The sequence below is a fragment of the Silene latifolia genome, chromosome 2 (genome assembly GCF_048544455.1).
Source record: "Silene latifolia isolate original U9 population chromosome 2, ASM4854445v1, whole genome shotgun sequence".
NCBI classification, from domain to species: Eukaryota; Viridiplantae; Streptophyta; class Magnoliopsida; order Caryophyllales; family Caryophyllaceae; genus Silene; species Silene latifolia.
In genome coordinates, this window is record NC_133527.1 from 188,582,538 (window position 1) to 188,601,695 (window position 19,158).

General features: G+C 41.0%; 3 protein-coding genes across 3 annotated transcripts; 1 reads left to right on the top strand and 2 right to left on the bottom strand.

Moving 5' to 3' along the window:
• Positions 1-8,845: 8,845 nt before the first annotated feature.
• LOC141641804 (uncharacterized) lies at positions 8,846-9,507 on the bottom strand. The gene is made up of 2 exons (XM_074450451.1): positions 9,014-9,507; positions 8,846-8,888 (listed from the first exon to the last, which is right to left on the bottom strand). Exons 1-2 carry the CDS (start codon positions 9,505-9,507, stop codon positions 8,846-8,848), a joined length of 537 nt encoding a protein of 178 aa, XP_074306552.1.
• A 439-nt stretch (positions 9,508-9,946) lies between these two features.
• LOC141641805 (uncharacterized) lies at positions 9,947-11,143 on the bottom strand. The gene has a single exon (XM_074450452.1). The coding sequence runs from the start codon at positions 11,141-11,143 to the stop codon at positions 9,947-9,949; it is 1,197 nt and encodes a 398-aa protein (XP_074306553.1).
• Positions 11,144-13,714: 2,571 nt separating this feature from the next.
• LOC141643922 (beta-glucuronosyltransferase GlcAT14A) lies at positions 13,715-18,886 on the top strand. The gene is made up of 4 exons (XM_074453319.1): positions 13,715-14,516; positions 17,584-17,659; positions 17,761-17,876; positions 18,040-18,886. The coding sequence occupies exons 1-4, from the start codon at positions 14,009-14,011 to the stop codon at positions 18,552-18,554; spliced, it is 1,215 nt and encodes a 404-aa protein (XP_074309420.1). The 5' UTR covers positions 13,715-14,008; the 3' UTR covers positions 18,555-18,886.
• Positions 18,887-19,158: the final 272 nt, after the last annotated feature.

The following is a 19,158-nucleotide window of genomic DNA, read 5'->3' on the forward strand; positions in this document are numbered from 1 at the left end:
AATGCCATTGAAGAGCTGATCCGTAAGGGTAGCCTCGGCAAGTATGTTGCCAAAGGCCAAAAAACTGACGCCAGCGGTTCAGATAAGAAATCCGTCTTTCAACGGATAGGAGTGATCCATGTAGTCATCGGGGGCAACGAGAACGGTGGGTCAGCTCATGGGCACAAGCGGCACCTGAACGAGCTGTATCAGGCCATCAACTTTGTGCCCAACACAGCGGTCTCCGCTTCCAACATTCCCGATATGACTATTGGAAGGAAGGACTACGAGGGAGTCATCGCCCCTCACAGCGACCCACTTGTAGTCAACTTGGACATATCCAACCACGTGGTGAAGAGGTGTCTGATTGACACAAGCGCCTACACGAACATCATGTTCAGGGAGTGCTTCCACAGCCTCGGCCTGAAAATCAAGGACTTGAGCCCCTGCACCCACCCACTGTACAGCTTCTCCGGGTGGCTCGGTACCCCGGGTTCAATCGATGCCGTAATGCTCGGCGAGGGGAATGCGTCTAAGAATGTCCTAGCTGAGTTCGTAGTCATTGACGGCTCGTCCGCCTACAACGTTCTCATAGGCCGAGTCACTCTGAGCGAGGCCGACGCAGTGATGTCCATCCGGGCCCTGACACTAATGTATGTCTCGGACCGGGGGGAAGCGCATAAGCTCGTCTCTAAGGACGAGGTGGTCAACGTCCAGATATCTGCCAGAGGATGCAACATGCAATCCCTCAAAGTGGCAAAATAGTCAGAGAAGGGGAAAAGCCCATCCTTACAACAAGAGGGCGACCTCATGGATGCAACTCACGGCTGACAGAGAAGGAGCGCCTCTAATGAGGCATTAGGAAACTGGTAGAACTTGTATAGCGGCGGAGGTGTCCAAAACAGTTGTGGGCACCCCGACGCATGTTTATGTATAAATGTAAAATCGACCAAGTCTTCCGTCAAAATGTTCATTTTCCCCATATTCATTTGCAGGAAGAAGACGTCGGCTCATACTGTCATACCGACAAGAGCGGCAGTCTCTGCCAAGAAGCCGACGCCGGCTCACACTGTCATACCGACAAGAGCGGCAGTCGTTATGAAGAAGCAGACGCCATCATGTCATCATACCGACAAGAGCGGCATCTCTACCAAGAAGCCGACGCCGCTCACACCGTCATACCGACAAGAGCGGCAGTCGTTATGAAGAAGCGACGCCGCTCATATCGTCATACCGACAAGAGCTAGTCGTTATGAAGAAGCGTACGCCGCTCATACTGTCATACCGACAAGAGCGGTAGATCTCTACCAAGAAGCCGATGCCGCTCACACCGTCATACCGACAAGAGCGGCAAATCGTTATGAAGAAGCGTACGCCGGCTCATACTGTCATACCGACAAGAGCGGCAGTCTCTGCCAAGAAGCCGACGCCGGCTCACACTGTCATACCGACAAGAGCGGCAGTCGTTATGAAGAAGCGTGACGCCGCTCATACTTGTCATACCGACAAGAGCGGTGATCTCTACCAAGAAGCCGACGCCGGCTCACACTGTCATACCGACAAGAGCGGCAGTCGTTATGAAGAAGCAGACGCCGGCTCATACTGTCATACCGACAAGAGCGGCAGTCTCCATCAAGAAATATAGCGCCGTCGCAGTCACCCCAAGTAGTAGACGCTTCGGCAGTCACTCCAAGTGGTAGACGCCACGTAACACGCTATCAAGAAATAGACGCCGGCTCATACTGTCATACCGACAAGAGCGGCAGTCTCCATCAAGAAATATAGCGCCGTCGCAGTCACCCCAAGTAGTAGACGCTTCGGCAGTCACTCCAAGTGGTAGACGCCACGTAACACGCTATCAAGAAACAGACGCCGGCTCATACTGTCATACCGACAAGAGCGGCAGTCTCCATCAAGAAATATAGCGCCGTCGCAGTCACCCCAAGTAGTAGACGCTTCGGCAGTCACTCCAAGTGGTAGACGCCACGTAACACGCTATCAAGAAACAGACGCCGGCTCACACTGTCATACCGACAAGAGCGGCGGTCTCTATGAAGAAGCAGACGCCGGCTCACACTGTCATACCGACAAGAGCGGCAATCATCCTCAGGAAGCAGACACCGTGACAGTCACGGCTAGCGCAGTTTATTCTCGCAAAAGCAATCAAAATGCCTTAGAAGCGTTCGACACAGTTGAGGTACGCACTCTAAACTGCCTCGGCCAAGCCGAGGCGGAAACAAAAAGAGACGCTCAATTAATAACGTAAGAGGGCAACTCAGACGAAGACGAGAAAAGACCTCGGCCAAGCCAGAGGCAAAGTGAAAACGCTAAAAACAGTTGAGACGCTCAACTATTAGCGGAGGAGTAAGAAATGAGATAAAGACCTCGGTCAGGCCGAAGGCAAAAGAAACGAACTCTTATTAAAAATGATAAACAGGTTACAGGTGAAGAGAATACAGACGACGGCCGTCCCCATAGGGATAAGCCAAAACACAACCTACCAAAGTTGTACAAAATACAAGGAGAGAAAAGCAAAAAATTACAAATATGTCATTTGGAGCGCCAAAAGATGGCAGGAAGGAAGGGCTTAATAATTGGCTCCCGAACAGCTGAAGCTATCCGAGACGCCGGGTGAGCCTGGTGACAACCGCCCGTCTCCCTATGCCTGTTGCTGCTTGCCATCAGCAACAGTAGCCGCATCTTCTTCGATGGGCAACCCAGCAGTCTTCTCAGTAGCCTCAGTTTCAGCAGCCTCAGCCTTAGCCTCGGCAGCATCAGCTGCCCTCATTCTCTCGGCTTCCTCCTTGGCCGCCTTAGCCTTCTCAGCAAGAGCTGCTCTCTCCGCGGCCGCCTCTTTCTCTATCCTCACCCTCACCGCCTCCTTGGCTTTCTCCGCCACGACCTTCTCCTTAGCTTCGAGCTTGTCGTCAAACAGCTCGTCAAATCTGCCCCACGGAAAGGAACCATCAAGAGGGAAAAGCTCCCCAATCACTTCCCTGGCAGCTCCTTCGGCCAGATCCCGGAACTCGGCGCACATGTTAGGGAGCATGACGGTTTGGAGCATCTCAACGTCCTCCTCCTTTTGCCTAATGATGGCCTCTTTGCTCCGAACCACCTCCCCCTGGGCCTTAAACAGGTCCCTGGATTCGTTCCTCTGCTGGAGGCAGAGGTCGGCGTGCCTCTGAACAAGGTTACACTTCTCCAGCAGCTTCGCAGCTTCGGCCGCCGCAGCTTCGGCCTTGGCTCTCTCAGCAAGGACCTCCTTTCAGCGTCCTCCCTGAGTTTTCTCTCAGCCAAGAGCGCCTTCTCGGCGTCTCCCCTAAGCTTCTGCTCATTGAGGAAATCTAGCTTCGCCGACACGGCCACCTGCTTGATGGCATTACGCTCAAAAACAGATTGAGCCACGGCTTTCTCCTGCTCTATGATACGAGCACCGGTCAGCTCGTTCCACCTCGCCAGCTCCTTGATCAGTTTCGTGCCTTCCTCTATAAGCTGGGAGACGGAAACCTTCTGGGATGAAGAGACGGTGGTGACGTTTTGATCACCAGCCTGCAGATGGGAAAGGGAAACCTTCTGGGATGAAGAGACAATGGTGACGTTTTGATCACCAGCCTGCACGGGGCTCTCCTCCACTTGCTGCCCAATAAAAGCAATGGCCGACAGCGGCTGGTCTGCAAAAATTTAATGAAAGCATCAGTGCCAACACGTATTGACATACCAGAGAGCCTGTCATCAGAAGCACCTAACGAACCGACTAAATCTGAGCCATAGGATAGATCCGTACCATGCTTGGCCTTCTTGGCCGGAGGACGCATTTCCTTACCAGCGGTAGAGGCTGTCTCCTTCCTCTTACGGACAAGGGGAGATTCTTCCGCATCAGAGTCCTCCCCATTAGTAATATCAACGATCTCCTTCTTAGGGGGGAGGATGGGAGGTGGAACCGGTGTCGACGCTGTCGCCGCCAAAGACTTTGTTCTCCGTGTCCGGCGCGCCACGCTGCTAACAACCTTCGCCTGGGCCTCCTCCATGTTCAAGCCCTTCAGCTGTTGTTCCATGAGATCATTCGGCGACGTCCTGCGGTCATGGGCTATAGCCTTGGGATGCAAGTTAGCAACAGTTTTATCTTTGTGCAGCCCCATTCTCCGGAGGATATCCTCAGACAGGTCCGGTCCAAAGTGGTCTGCGAAAGAAACAAAGCAAGAGTTAAGTAAAAGAAATAAATCGAAATTCGAGAAACAGGAACATTGAGAACGGTGATGGGCCTCACACCGACCCCACTCACCCTGTGCTAGGGCCGGTATGAGGCCGACATGGCAAAGCGGCTCATCCTGAAGAATGATCTGCGTTGGGGGGATCCATCTTTTCGGCACCCCACTCTTGTCCACCTCAAAAAGCCTCATCGCGCCTTCTCATCCTCCTTAAGAGGGACCTTGCTGGCATCCATTTTAAGCTTCTTCCGGGTGACCCATCTGTCATGCTCCGCCTCAGTCTCGCACCGCAAATTAACTCGGTGCTGGAAGGAGCGGGGCAGCGGATAGTCATCCGGCACCCTAACGTACACCCACCGACCTTGCCAGTCCTTGCAAGAAGAAAGTTTGTCAACAGAGACATAACCCTGCTCCATTTGCATACTGTACCATCCGACGCGGCCGAGAGATTGATGGTTTGAGATGGTGAAGTGAAGCCGCGGAATAAATTCACCGTTGGGGCCTCTCCCTTGAAGAGACAAAGCCAGACAAAGCCGACTATGGTCCTCATAGCCAACGGGTGCAGTTGGGCAACGGCAACGTTCATGGCTCTGATGATGGCCATAACGTACCCATTTAGCGGAAACCGGAGCCCGTACTCCAAATGCCGCATGTATACGCCGGTGTAGCCCGGTGGAGGGCAACATACGGCCTGACCCTCCTCAGGGATAACAATTTTGTATCCCCTACCAAAGAAAAAATGGCCTTCGAAAAGTGTCTCGCCGGAACAACTGGCGAGCTTATGGGTCCAAGCACGGTCGAGACGGACCTTACAGGCGTCGCCGTGATCCATAACGTACTGCCTCCCCTCATTAGGACGAGCCCTTACCGCATCATCACCAAAATCATCACCGAAGTCACCATCATCATCATCATCCTCCCATTCCTCCAGAATTTGAGGATCAACTTCAGGAGAAGGGGACCTAGGGCCCCCCGACGCAGGTTTACTAGGTCCAGCATCAGCGGAAGACATGTTCACAACAATTACTAACAAAATAAAAGAAAATTTGTTTGTTTACCTTGAAGAAAAACACTCGCCGGATCAAAAACTCGGAAGATTAGAAGAAGAGGAAGCCCTTGAAAGTTTAGAAAGATGAAGATTTTGGAGAAAATTTGAGAAAATGAAATTGGTGGCCAAAATCACGGAATAACTGCCCTATTTATAGGGAAAAGCCCATGAGGAAGGACCAATCAGGGCACAACCCATAAAGCGCCAGCCAATCAGCGATCAGACACATGTCAGACATGCAACCACGAAATGTCAATCGTTGCAACAGTTGAACGTCAATCAATGCAACAGTGACCAAGCGTCTTCAACACGCCCATTCACATCTCTTCGCCTATTCATCTTCCTCAACAAATTTCTAGGTATCTGCTCTCCGCCGGCCGCATGATCAACCAAGCTAGGAAGCACCGGCCTGGGGGCAATCAAATACACCCGGCACTCTCAACCCTGGTCTCGGCCAGCGTCACTTTCTTTTCCACATCGGATGCCCTTTACACATCCATGTGGAGGGGGGATATGGTACGGCCCAACAAGAACCAGGCCGAGATAGAAGAAGCCGATGCAGGAAAAATTTTCAGAAATTACTTATGCAGAATATACGCTCAACATACATCGGAGCCCATACCACGGCATAGACTACGCTGGGGGCAAATTGATGGGGCATATTCTACACCGCTGACCAAGTCAACATATTGAGCAAGGTCAAAGATATCCACAGCAAAGTCAACGACTCAGACAGCCTAGTCGATGAAGCCCATCTACTGTCACTGGGTCTCGGCTCTTGTGCAACCCGCCAGCCGGGGCACATATCCGCGTACTCATATCCAAGACCCCTCGGTCGGCCTGCCATAGGTCCATCGGCCGAGGGTAGAACGGTCTTTCCACCTGCTAGCCACTTGGCCACTTGGCCACTACGTGACAAAAGGTGAAAGCCTATAAATACTTCTCAACCTTCATTGAAGAAAAGATCCACAATTTAACCTAATAATCACTATTCATCTGGTAATATCTTCCTTATCTCTCTACAATACGCATTTAGCCAAGTAACAACAACTTATCCCTCTAAGTTAACTGACTTGAGCGTCGGAGTGAGTACGCTCGGCCAAAGCCGAGCCCTCAGTTTGTTCATCGTTTCAGGAGACCGCAAGGAGGATTCAAGCAAAGACGTCATTCTACGAGTCACGAGTGGTAACAAATATCTGCTCTGGAATTACACCCGGAACAGCAATATATTTAATTAGGGTTATAATCGTTATTATGTGATAAAGTTAATTTTTTTCAACTCCGTAATTAATATTCCAATTGAAAGTATTTCATCTTCTCTATTTGTGGGGAAATTGTAAAAAACACGGTTATTTTCAATGAGTAAAAGAAGAGAGAAAATTTGATAATATAATAAAAATAAATACTCCCTCCAATTCACAATAAAACTCTCTATTTCTTTTTTCGGTTATTCACAATAACTTCCCTATTTCTTTTTTTGGTAAGTGTTTGTGTGGTCCAAATTTAATTGTATGGTGGGGTAGTGTATTTGTGTGGTCAAAATTTAATTATATGGTGAGGTAGTGTGTTTCCTTAATTTTTGTGCCAAAATGAAATGAGAGGTTTATTGTGAATTGGAGGGAGTAGAAAAGAAAATATTATTTGAGGTAGTTTTAAAATAGGGAAGGAAATATTATTTAAGATTGTCAATTTATAGCCCATTTGTCAAGGTAATTAGAGTATCCAAAAAAGGCTCAATTAAAAGGATATTTTATTTAGGCGGGAAAACTAAGAGAATTTTTATTCTCTTAGTAGTAAGGGGGATTATGTAAGACGGTTTTACTAGTATAATTATAAGGGTAAGATTATTGGTGGTTTTGAGATAAGACTTTGGTAAGTCTTGAGACAAACTCACTCAAGACTACCAATAATCTACCAAAGTTTTGATAAAGTCTCTTGACAAAGTCTCAGGGTGAGTCTTGGAAATCCAAGATTCAACTTAAGACTTTTGTAGAGTCTTGACACAATTTACTAGGCATTTCTTTCAATTAATAATTGACATGTGTACCTTTTTTATTTTTCATTTTTTTTATAAGGTGAAAAAAATAAGTAAGGTAAAAAGTAGAGTCTAAGATGGGTTTGACTAATAATGTATAGAGTCTGAGCTGAGTCTGAATAATATAAAAATAATAAAAGTTAGTGGGAAGCTGATGTGGTAGAGTCTTAAGATTTTGGTGAGTTTGACTGATAATCATACCCTAACCTTATAAAGGTATGAGGTATGGGTTTTACCCTTAATAGTTACGAAAGATTCCGTTTTACGAAAAACTTGTATGGAAAGGCCTTATTATAAACGTCTTATAAACACGTATATGTGAATATTGAAGTCTTTTTCTTTCATATATTTATTCAAATTTTTTCTTTTAAGTAATGCAAAAAAAAAAAAACGTAGTTTATTTCGCAATACACAATTTACTCATTACAGTACTTTTTGTTTCCAATTTTCCATTTGCCTGAATTTTTAAAGTTAATTCTCTCTATTAGTAGCTTATACTCCTTTCAAAGTAAACAGTTTCTTCAATTATGGGTGATAATTAGAGTGTAGAACAACTATTTAGTTTGTTAATTGCATTATTATTAATTGAATTAATGTTTTCCATCAATTTTATAGTTCTTTTAAAATTTAGAGGGTTTGTGATAATTATTATCGGTAGTGATGGTGAGATAGTGTTGTTGAAAAGCGGTGTGGTGGTGGCTCATAAAAGTGTGGTGTGCACCAGTGATATGGGCGATGGAGGAAGAGAGTGGGCGGTGTTGAGGCAAGGGTGGAACAGGTAGAGGTTTATTTAAACTAAAAAAGAGATACGGGGTTAACAAAGTGTATATATGAATTTAAAATGTTTTTTTTTATGACATTTTGGTTGGAAATGAATAATGTGTGAAATTTCACATTTGGATAAACTTAACGATTCAACAATTAAATATCAAATTAAGGCCCTGAAATTCTCAATTAAACAAAAGTTAAAATGGTTGGGTGTTTTCCTTGCATAATGCCCAATAAAAAGTTTATTCCCTCCATATAGCTACATTAGAAATAATTCCCTTCATATAGTTTGATTAGGTTTGGATTCTACATACCTCAAATTAGTTGAAACCTAACCAAGAAAAATATATAAGCTTTAGAATTACGTATTGCAAAGCAGTAAAATTAGTGGGTAATGATTTTCAGAAAATGCATAAGCCATCATTTTATGCTCATTTAGTGAATGTCAACTTATATATTGACAAATTATGAGTATTGCAGCCTGAATCATTGAAGGACTTTATCCTTAAGGCATGATACATGGAGATGTGAGTGAAATTAGCTTATATGCATGTACTTTTATTACAACTTACTGTCAAATCTCAACTATACTGCTATAAAATTAGGTGTGAGCTTGGTATACGATGTAACAATCAATAACACACCACACTTTTTATGTCACTTAAATTAATAAACCAAATGTGTTTGTAAACAAATTTCATAGTTCTTCCAAATGTTAAACCATAACAAAATCATGCTTTAAAAATAAAAATAACAATATCAGCTTCTCTTGACATGTCATAGTTCTTCCAAATAAATCGTCGAACGTCAAGGCAAACGAGTCCCAGAAGTACTGCTTGTGTCACTATGCCTGGATGTAAAAAAAAAACAAATTAAACAAAGAACAAATTATTTTATGAATTATCATAAAATTGTACAAGTAATAAATATCATCAAGCTATCAAAATATGGCAAAGTAATTTTTGAAACAATTACCTGACCGTGGTTGTATCATTTCTAGATGAACATGTTTTCTTATTATGACCTTTTTTGCGACAAATGCTACAAGAATTCTTACCACGAGCACCATCATCCATCTCATTACACAACCTGGTAGAACGTGGACGCCCTTTACCTCGTTTCAAGTTCTCATTAGCAATGATTTTGTGCCAGTTGTAAGGTGGCCAATAAGCTACATCCTTGATCGGCCGGAAGCTCTTGATATAAGACATTCTATACTCCATCGAAGTAAATAATGGATCAACAAACTCTGCATATGATAATCCTCTAAAACGACAAACAGCAAGTATGTGTGAGCATGGTAACTTATAGATTTTTATCTTCTCACAAGTGCAAGTATTCCTGTGAACATTTATTGTGTGAACTTTTCCTCCCTTCCCTGGTAGTCTGGTGCCTCGACCTGTTTTTACCCGGTATAAACCCCTCTCATAATCAAACGGGATCACTTTATGGTAAGCTGCCTTTTGCATGTTTGTATCAATTACTATGCAAGCTTTTTCACTATAGTCATGCCCTTCTTCAACCCTTTTCTCACCCCAGCCTCGCCGTTGAACAAAGTAAGATCGAATTTGTTCGATAAAATGTCATTTGTACAAGAGCAGTGATAGGTAAACAGCGGGCACCTTTCATTACACTGTTAAAAGCTTCGGCCATGTTAGTAGTTTTGATCCCATACCTAAATCCTCCATCGTGGTGTAAAGACCATTGGCATAAAGGAATTTCACCAAGATATCGACAAGCTTGTACATTTAACTCTCCAATTTTATTGAAGTAGCCATCAAACTTTTTCTTCTGGTGTTGATCAGCTGCTCTACCAAATAAATTTTTCAAGTGTGTATTTTTGAAACGAGTATTGAGATTGGAAGCTAGATGCCGCAAACAAAATCTATGGTGTGATAATGGCTCCTCTCATCCACTTCCAATTTCATTCATGGCTTTCAAGATACCTGCATGCCGATCAGAAATAACACAAATGTTGGGCCTTTGAGTAACAGATCGTCTTATGCAAGCAAGAAACCAAGGCCAACTATCTCCATTCTCACTTTCAACAATAGCGAATGCAAGAGGAAATAATTGGCTATTCGCATCAATTCCCATGGCAATAAGTAACGTCCCCTTATATTTACCATATAAATGAGTGCCGTCAATACTTATAACTGGACGACAGTGATTAAAACCTTCAATAGAAGGCCGAAATGCCCAAAACACTCTCTGAAATATATGCACAGAAGGGTCTGAAGTTGGAATTAAGCACCAGTGAACCACATTTCCGGGATTAGATTCCTTGAGAGCTTGCATGAATTTTGGGAGTTCTTCGTATGAATTTTCCCAATCGCCAAAAATATTCGCAATCGCTTTTTGCTTTGCAAACCATGCTCTCTTGTATGTAATGGTGTAGTGAAATTTATCTTTGATAAGTTCAATAATAGAAAGCACTTTAAAAGCAGGATCTACTCTTATCAGTTGTTGAATGTTGGTGCTCACAAAATCAGAACTAAGGAGAGGATGATCATGTGAACTTATGTCAACAGCACAATTACTTGAATGTGGACCATTATATTTGACAATTCGGAAAACGGGAAGATCGTTCATCCTCGTAGCTTGCAGTCTCCAGGAGCAATTGCATTCTTGTTTTTTCACGCATTCAACCACATACTTTGATGAGTCAACCTCTTTAACACGGAATGACTTATTTCTGGTTATGGAATACAACTTGACAACATTTTTCAATTGATGTTGTGTATCAAATTCTTGACCAATGCAAAATTCGCCATCCACCACAAATGAACTATTTCCTGACCAACTTCTCCATGAATTAAGAAGGTCATTATCAAGTTCCGTCACTTTATTAAATTCTGGACATGGAGCACTTTGTCTTAAGATATTATCATTAACCTCTCTAGTTGTATCATGTTCATCCTCGTCACTATCATTACCGATGTTCTCATAGCCAAAAACATCAGCATTATTACTGTCTAAAGAGTTGTATATCCCATAACCATAGGCACCATCATTACTATGATATGGAATTTCAAAGGCGCTAATAAATGTCGGAGAAACAAAATCCGAACTATGATCTTCTATATATTGATCGTCAGTCAACATTCTCGTAAACGAGCCCATTGAGAAAACCTTGTGAATACCATATTAAAAAAATAAAGTTTCAAATACAAACAAATGTGTACTGACATAATCTTAGTACCAAACAACGAAGCACAATCTAAACAATAGCATATTCACCATCAAAATTCATTGTACATTTAAACCTAAATATCAGAATTGGCAACAACTTTGAATTTTACTAACTTTAACCCTACCCCAAAGGCTTAAGTTTCATCTAATACTTGGTTTAGCATATCTAAAGCAAACATAATTCACCAATTAATTCTAATATAGGAACTCATATAGTAGTGCATGGTTTCCATTATAAGACGCCTTTCACTAATGTCAAAGTGCAAATTAACATATTCGAAATAGCATTATTACAAATTAAAGAGCTTTACAAGACCAATTTGTGAACGGAGATTAAATACATGCTAATAGTGGAGATAGTGGAGATTACCTTGCAATGGAATTATACTCCTGAAGGGCTGATCAATAAAAATATGAAATATGCTATTGCTTATCGATCATCAAAGAAGACGATTTTCTTTTCTTAGGGTTTTCTTTTCTTGGGGTTTAGACTAGGATGAGAATTTTGTTTTACGTTGATGGCTTTTTTTTTTGCTTAGTGTTTCCCTAATCTTAGGTACGTGTTATCCAAACCTATATCAACTATATTGTAGGAATAATTTTTAATATAGCTATATGGTGGGAATATTTTCTTATGTTAACATTATGGGAGGAAATATCAAATTAAGGCCCTGAAATTCTCAATTAAACAAAGGTTAAAATGGTTTAACCACTACTTTTGCACTTGGTAGAACATGCAAAGTAGTAAGTATTATGAACTCGTGACATAGCTCTTGCCTCAAAATTGCAATCTAAATTACTTCATGGAAATATGTATTCCGTTTTATACTTCATTTATGTATTATTATTTACTCTGTATCATTTAAAGGCGCTACTAAAAACGAAAAATTGTTTGTCTCTCATGTAACGGAAGAAATGTGACCAAATTACGATAAAAAGTAACTATCCACGAATTCCTGTAATACCAGATAATTGTTACGAAGTATATTTAATCATAAATGGGCCGTTTACATTTTGTGTCGTAATAAGTCACAAATGATTTTTTTTGAAAAACTACAACTGCAAAAAAAAAAAAAATTAAATATTAATGATCTCTTAATAACTTTGTGAGAGATTGTATATTTAATATTTTTTTGAATAATTATGAATCCCTTTTCGACAATGTTCTTTTGAACTTAACTAGTATAGACCTCGTTCAATGTATGCACGATATCTATAGAATTTTACTTTTTAGTGTATTATTTATGGAATTTGAATTGACAATTAATTTATTTTTCATGTTTCTCCTCATTTTATCTTGAGTAGAGAAATAAAAATTTAAATAGTAAGAAGTAATGAAATGAGTTTTTTTTTGAAAGCTTTTTTTTCGTTTTTTTACTGAAAAATTAATGATGTTAATGATGGGGCATATTCTGCACCCGCTGACCGAGTCAACATATTGAGCAAGGTCAAAGATATCCAAAGCAAGTCAACACCTTGGACAACCTAGCCGACGCAGCCTGTCGGCCTGTCCCTTGGGTCTCGGCTAGGCAACTAGCCAGCCGGGAGACATATCCGCGTACTCACATCCAAGACCCCTCGGCATGGAGTCAACAGGGCCCGCCGGCCTGCCATGGGTCCCTCGGCCGAGGGTAGAGCGGTCTTTCCACCGCTCGCCACTTGGCACTACGTGACAAAAGGTGAAAGTCTATAAATACTCCACTTCTCTCAACGAGAAAAGGATCCGAAAATAATCAATTAAACATACTAATCTGGTATAAACTCCCTTATCTCTCTACAATATACTTTGTGCCAAGTAACACACAACTTAATCCCTTTAAGTTTACTGACTTGAGCGTCGGAGTGAGTTCGCTCGGTACCAAGCCGAGCCCTCAGTTTGTTCATTGTTTCAGGAGAGGCCGAAAGGAAGAGTCAATCAAAGTCATCATTCTACAAGCTTACGTGGTAACAACACTGCTCCGTAATCACACCCGGAACAGTTAATTTACAAATATTTACTAATAACATACTTTTTAGCTACAACTTTGTTCATTAAAATTCAATGAATTTTTATCATAAAATACTTTATTTTTTTTTTTATCCTAGAAAGAGACTGAAATATTGAATGTTATAAATATTTAAATAAAAAATATTATGTCTATTTATAACCTATCATGGTCATACCTATAGTATACGCTAAAAATACCAAACACTATTTTAAGAAATATGTTTTAGGCGAGAAAAATTGGAGTTTCGCCTATTCTTTTAGTAAATAGGGGATTTTAGCCCATTTCATTCAGTTCAGCTTCATCCAATTCAGCTTTTCTGTTCACAAATTAACTCTTAATTCAATTTAGTTCAGCTCAATTAAATTCAGTTCAGTTTAATTTAACTCAGTCCAACTCCTTTAAATTCAATTTAATTCAGTTCAACTAACAAACAACATGCCCTCCTAATAACAACATAGTATAGCATCAAATTGACAAATATATTAATTAATTAATCACACTCACTAATCACATTTCATGTCTCCTCTAAACTCCACCTATTTTCCCACCTATTGCTCCATCTTTTCCAAACCGTCACTTTTCTAATTTACTCGATTCAATTTCAAACTCACCACCGTCAACACAACACCACTCTTCTTTACTACCTCTACAAAACAATTTCACCCCCAAATCAAATCCCCAAATTCTCAAATCACAAACCCTAATTCCCCCAATCTCCTACCAGATCCACAATCAAACCACAACACATGATCGATCTTAAACTCAATTTCATAAATCTACGATTTCCGCCATGGGAGGATCATCATCGGAGAGAAAACGATGGTTATTCGCATTATTCACCGCTTTATTCATCTCAATCTTACTATTATTCTCAATAATCTCCGGATTATCCGCGTCAACCCTCCACGTCACCACTTCTAGCGCCACGTCACCCAACCGTGGTCCCCAATTTCCGCCGTCGTTCGCGTATTACATCTACGGCGGCGCCGGTGACAAAGAGCAGCTTTTCCGACTGTTGCTCGCCGTCTACCACCCTAGAAACCGTTACTTGTTACACCTCGCCTCCGACGCGTCCGGCGATGAGAGAGAATGGCTTGCGGCGGCGGTTTTATCGGTACCTGCGGTTCGGGGTTTTGAGAATGTAGATGTTATTGGTCGGCCTTTGTGGCTGACGTCAATGGGTGCTACTAATATCGCCGCGTCGCTCCGCGCCGCGGCGATATTGTTGAAGCTTGATGGAGGGTGGGATTGGCTTATTAGTTTGAGTGCTCAGGATTATCCTCTTCTTACTCAGGATGGTATGTTAGTTAAGTTAGTTATATTTTGATTGAGTTAATATATTTGGTAATTTTGCAATTTGTTTCTTTTTATAGAATAATTCTATGTTTTTGTTTATGTTTGTGGGTTTGAGACGGTATTAATCATTTCCCGTCTCAAAAAGAATAGAAAAGGTGAACAAATAATTGAGGCGGAGAGAGTAGGTGATTGAGATTTTATGGTGAATTTGTGTGATGGATCATATTCATGAAGAGAGGATTTGAAGGTTGCACTTCGTATTTTGTAAACTTGTTTCGAGGTATTAAGTAGACTTGTTAGTTATTGTGAAGGGAGATGTGATAGAGATTTATGGAATTCTAGTAAGATTCCATTTTTTGTGGTCCAATTGACTAATTACTCCATCTCAAAGAATAGAAAAGGTAAACAAATAATTGGGGCATGGAGAGTATGTGAATTGGGTTTTATGGTGAATTGTGTGCTGGATCACATTCATGAAGAGAGGATTTGAAGGTTGCAATAGTTTTTGTAAAATTTGTTCCGAGGTTTTAAGTAGATTTGTTAGTTATTGTGAAGGGAGATGTGATAGAGATTTTACGTAATTCTAGCCAGATGCGATTTTGTAGTCCAATTAACTCATTTTGCTATATCTGGTTCTGATGAACGTATGATATTTCTTTATATGGTCAATGGTTATGTGCTTTCCCAAGCTTTTCTCGATTTTTGGGATCTGTCGCGAGTGCGCTAGTACACTAGGTTTAAGAATAGTTTGTTGTGTGTGTGGTAGTTTGGTACTGAAATTGCAAGATCAGAAATTGCAAGATCATGAGGTGGGCTGCGAACATCAACAAGGTTGTTGAATAATGTAGGGAGAAAATTACTTAGTCGGCTGTCTTTTTCATTCTTGTGGTTGAAATTTCGGCATTGTATGAAGAATTCCTCCTTTAATATATTTAATATGTAAGGATCACCAAGCAGGAAAATTGAGGAGACATAGTACTGAATCCTGAATAACTAAGAATATTTCTAAAGGAACTTTCTTCAAAATTATATCTAGGGCCACATGGTTACATACAAAGGTCTATCAATTGGTGTTATTAAATCGACAAACATCATTGATGAACTTTTTAGTTCTTTTTGCTGGAATACTAATCATATCCTTGCCTTTGAACGTTACAATGTCACTATTTCCCATTCAAACTGGTGTTTGGATAAAGACATTTAACTTGGAAAAATGCTACACTCATTTGTTATGTAATTTGTACAACCACTATTAACTAGCCACATATTCATGTTGTTTTTGGAGATTTTTTTGTAAGCATAGAATTTCGTCTTGGCTGCAATGGAGATCTGTATCTGATCCATCTTTGTAACTAGGAATTTTGTTGGCTTGAATGTCACAAGTGTCTCTGATACTTCTAGGAAATTGCCCCCTTGATTGTTGCATTTATTTTATTTTATTTTTCAATTTTTGTATTGATTGTTGCTAGTGTCTCTGTTGCCTTTTAGTATTTTATCTGTTGTTGCAGCTGTCTTTAGGAGGGTCTAATTGTACTTGCTCAAAAAAAAAGGAGGGTCTTATGCATGCACTAAAAGCTCTTGGTAGAAGCCTTATGCTTTTGTTTTTGGTCAACTGCCTGTTAGATACCACTAAAGAGTGGTTATGAGCTTTGTTATGTCTTTAAGATTTCTATAGTGACAATCATGTTAGACTTTTTTGGTCAAGGTTCCTAGAATTTTCTAGCCAAGATATCTCTGTAATAATTTTCATGTATTTATTACCTCCACTAATGTACAAGACTAAGCTTTTATGTCTTCATCATCGACCATCTTCAAAGTCTCAAAATCTTTCCTTGTGAGGCGAGAAATGACTTGATGAAGCGTTCCGTTCGCCACCCTAGGATAATAAGCCCATTCGCTTGCTTCTCATAGAAATTGTAAGTACGAAGTATTCATTTGTAACGTTCTTATACTTTCACCCCATGAAATTCTTTTAAGAGCGAGTCTAGGCTTCTTTCGCTATAAAGGTCCACATTATTTTGGGAAATGCGGTATCCGTAATAGCATTGAGAAATGAGAATGTAAGACAAGTCTTGGCGTCTTTTGTTTCTTGTATTTTCTTTGAAGTGTTTCAGTGTATTCTACTTCTTCTTGATGGGGGCCATTCTCCACTATCATAGTGCATCTGCTAAGCGCTTCATTTTGATGCACCAATGTTAGATTCATAGGTTTTCTCCTCAAAACACTTGAGGTGCGGAGATTAAGACTATTTGATGCGGAAGCCATATTGTGACTGATGTCCCTTGAGATCTCTGTGTCTAATCGATGCCCCATATGAGGTGTGTAGGAAACTAGCGAGAGAAGTGATCTGAAATATGGTTATTTTATGTAGGTATTTGTTTTAACATACTCCATATATTTTAAGTAGCATCAAACTGATTTTCAGCATCTTATTTATAGGCTCGATAGCTTTAAGACCCAGATTAATACAAGGCGACTCATTCCTATAGTATTTCCATCTGCTGTACAGAATTAGAGATCAATATGTTGTGTTTTTTCACTGCGGAAGTCTTTTTAGTTACTAGCTTTCTAACAGTGCGAGAAATAAAATTTAGGAATGTTAGATGAATGTACCAATTTTCAAAGGCCCCATGCAGATTTTATACGTAATTTCTGTTATTTACATGGGCATACCTTATGCTTGTAATTTTAAGATGTAAGGTTGGGGTGTTGGTATCATGTATTATCAAGTTATATTACTTTTGTCACTTGGTGACTAAGATAGTAACTTTGTGCGCTATTTATTTTTTGCCTTGTTGCTTTTTAGACTTCTATTGTATTCTTTGCCGGTGGTTTAGCTCAAGGTCTCGACAGTTTGAGGGTTAAGGTTTTATTTACACGCCTTCCTGAACCCTGCCTTGGAGAAGGAACCTTTTAAACTTCGTTGATGATATAACATTGATGTATACCTTGTTAGTCCGGGAACATTTGTAGCTACATTGTACGGAGAAACTGATAGGCTAATCAATTAGCTGCTATCTCATGTAGCTATATGACGCTAATAAAAGTTCTTTATTGAATCTTTTCCAGACTTGGCTCATGTATTCTCATCAGTGAAGAGAGATCTCAATTTTATTGATCACACCAGTGACCTCAGCTGGAAAGAGTAGGCAACTCTTTTTTTATATCAGAGTTAATTCATCAATGTACGCATATGATTTTGATTGTGCTTACACATTTTCTTTTGTACATCTTGTATCATTGTAGACAGGCTAGGGTTAAACCTATTGTTGTGGACCCTTCAATTTATTTGGCTAGGAGAAGTCAGTTATTTACCGCCACAGAGAAGCGGCCGACACCTGTTGCTTTCAAAGTTTTCACAGGCAATTCTTCTAAGTTCTATTTCCTCTGTCATCCATTTGTGTACATTTGCTTTAGAAAATCAGCTTTGAAATCAGTTATATATGCGTAAAAGGAATATGTAAACAATTGGTCTGCTCCTGGGCTAATGAAATTCTGTTTCCTTTTTTTTTTTTCCGATTTCAGGTTCTCCTTGGGTCACCTTAAGCCGACCCTTTCTGGAATATTGCATCTTTGGGTGGGATAATCTCCCTCGCACCATGCTAATGTATTTTAATAACGCGCTGTTACCCCAAGAAGGGTATTTCCATTCAGTCATATGCAACTCACCTGAGTTCAGTAACACGACCGTCAACAGTGATTTGAGATACATGATGTGGGATAGTCCCCCAAAGATGGATCCCCACTTTTTAGGGGTGTCTGATTTTGATCAGATGACTCAAAGTGGGGCTGCTTTTGCTAGACGATTTAACAAGGATGATCCTGTATTATCCATGATTGATGAGAAAATACTCCATCGAAGGCACAACCGAGTTGCTCCAGGGGCATGGTGCGGTGGTCGAGATAGTTGGTTCACCGATGCTTGCGCCACATGGGGTGATGTCAACTCTATAAAGCCTGGTCTTCAAGCGAAAAGATTCTCAGAATCTTTGACGAATTACCTTGATGACTTGAGTTCACAGTCGACTCAGTGCAAATAACAAACTACCTTGCTTAGGCTGTTTATATCGGAGAAATGGCCCAGACTGTATTATATTTGGTTAGAGTTGGTGATGTTCCTCGGGGTTTTGGGTTTCTTGGAGCCTGTATTGTGGCTCGGCTACCCACATTCATTGTAGAGTAATCTTTTCTTCTTGAATAACTAGGAAGTCCCTCGATTACGCGGCTGTATACACACTGATCCTTTGTAACTTTTTGCGCCATGTTGAAATTGCCGTGATAGGTAAGTTGTTCATAGCCTTTGTATCACGTTACAGAAGTTATAGACGACGTTTTGTCAGTGTTGGTAATTTCAGGGCATTTTTATCTGAAAGAATTCTCCGTGTAGACTGTCAAAATTGTGCTGGATCTGATTTATATCATAGCTTGGATAACGATTAGAATTACAGCTAGACAAACCAACCTGGAAATGACGTTGGCTGTGACCGTTAGCTGGCTCAAAATGAGACCGCTAATAACACGCTGGAAATGGACCAGAAGCGACCCCGTCAATTGAGCTTGATGCAGAGACTCTAAAATGATTATCCTGAATGACTCAACCTATAATCTACCTGAACCCAATTTGTACTCAACTCAATTGACACA

Excerpts from the sequence above, each read along its gene's own strand:
- LOC141641804 (XM_074450451.1), bottom strand. The coding sequence starts at position 9,507 with ATGCAAAAGGCAGCTTACCATAAAGTGATCCCGTTTGATTATGAGAGG. Across the intron at positions 8,889-9,013 it reads AATGATACAACCACGGTCAG|GCATAGTGACACAAGCAGTA; the intron begins GTAATTGTTTCA and ends TTTTACATCCAG.
- LOC141641805 (XM_074450452.1), bottom strand. The coding sequence starts at position 11,143 with ATGTTGACTGACGATCAATATATAGAAGATCATAGTTCGGATTTTGTT.
- LOC141643922 (XM_074453319.1), top strand. The coding sequence starts at position 14,009 with ATGGGAGGATCATCATCGGAGAGAAAACGATGGTTATTCGCATTATTC. Across the intron at positions 14,517-17,583 it reads TCCTCTTCTTACTCAGGATG|ACTTGGCTCATGTATTCTCA; the intron begins GTATGTTAGTTA and ends AATCTTTTCCAG. Across the intron at positions 17,877-18,039 it reads TGCTTTCAAAGTTTTCACAG|GTTCTCCTTGGGTCACCTTA; the intron begins GCAATTCTTCTA and ends TTCCGATTTCAG.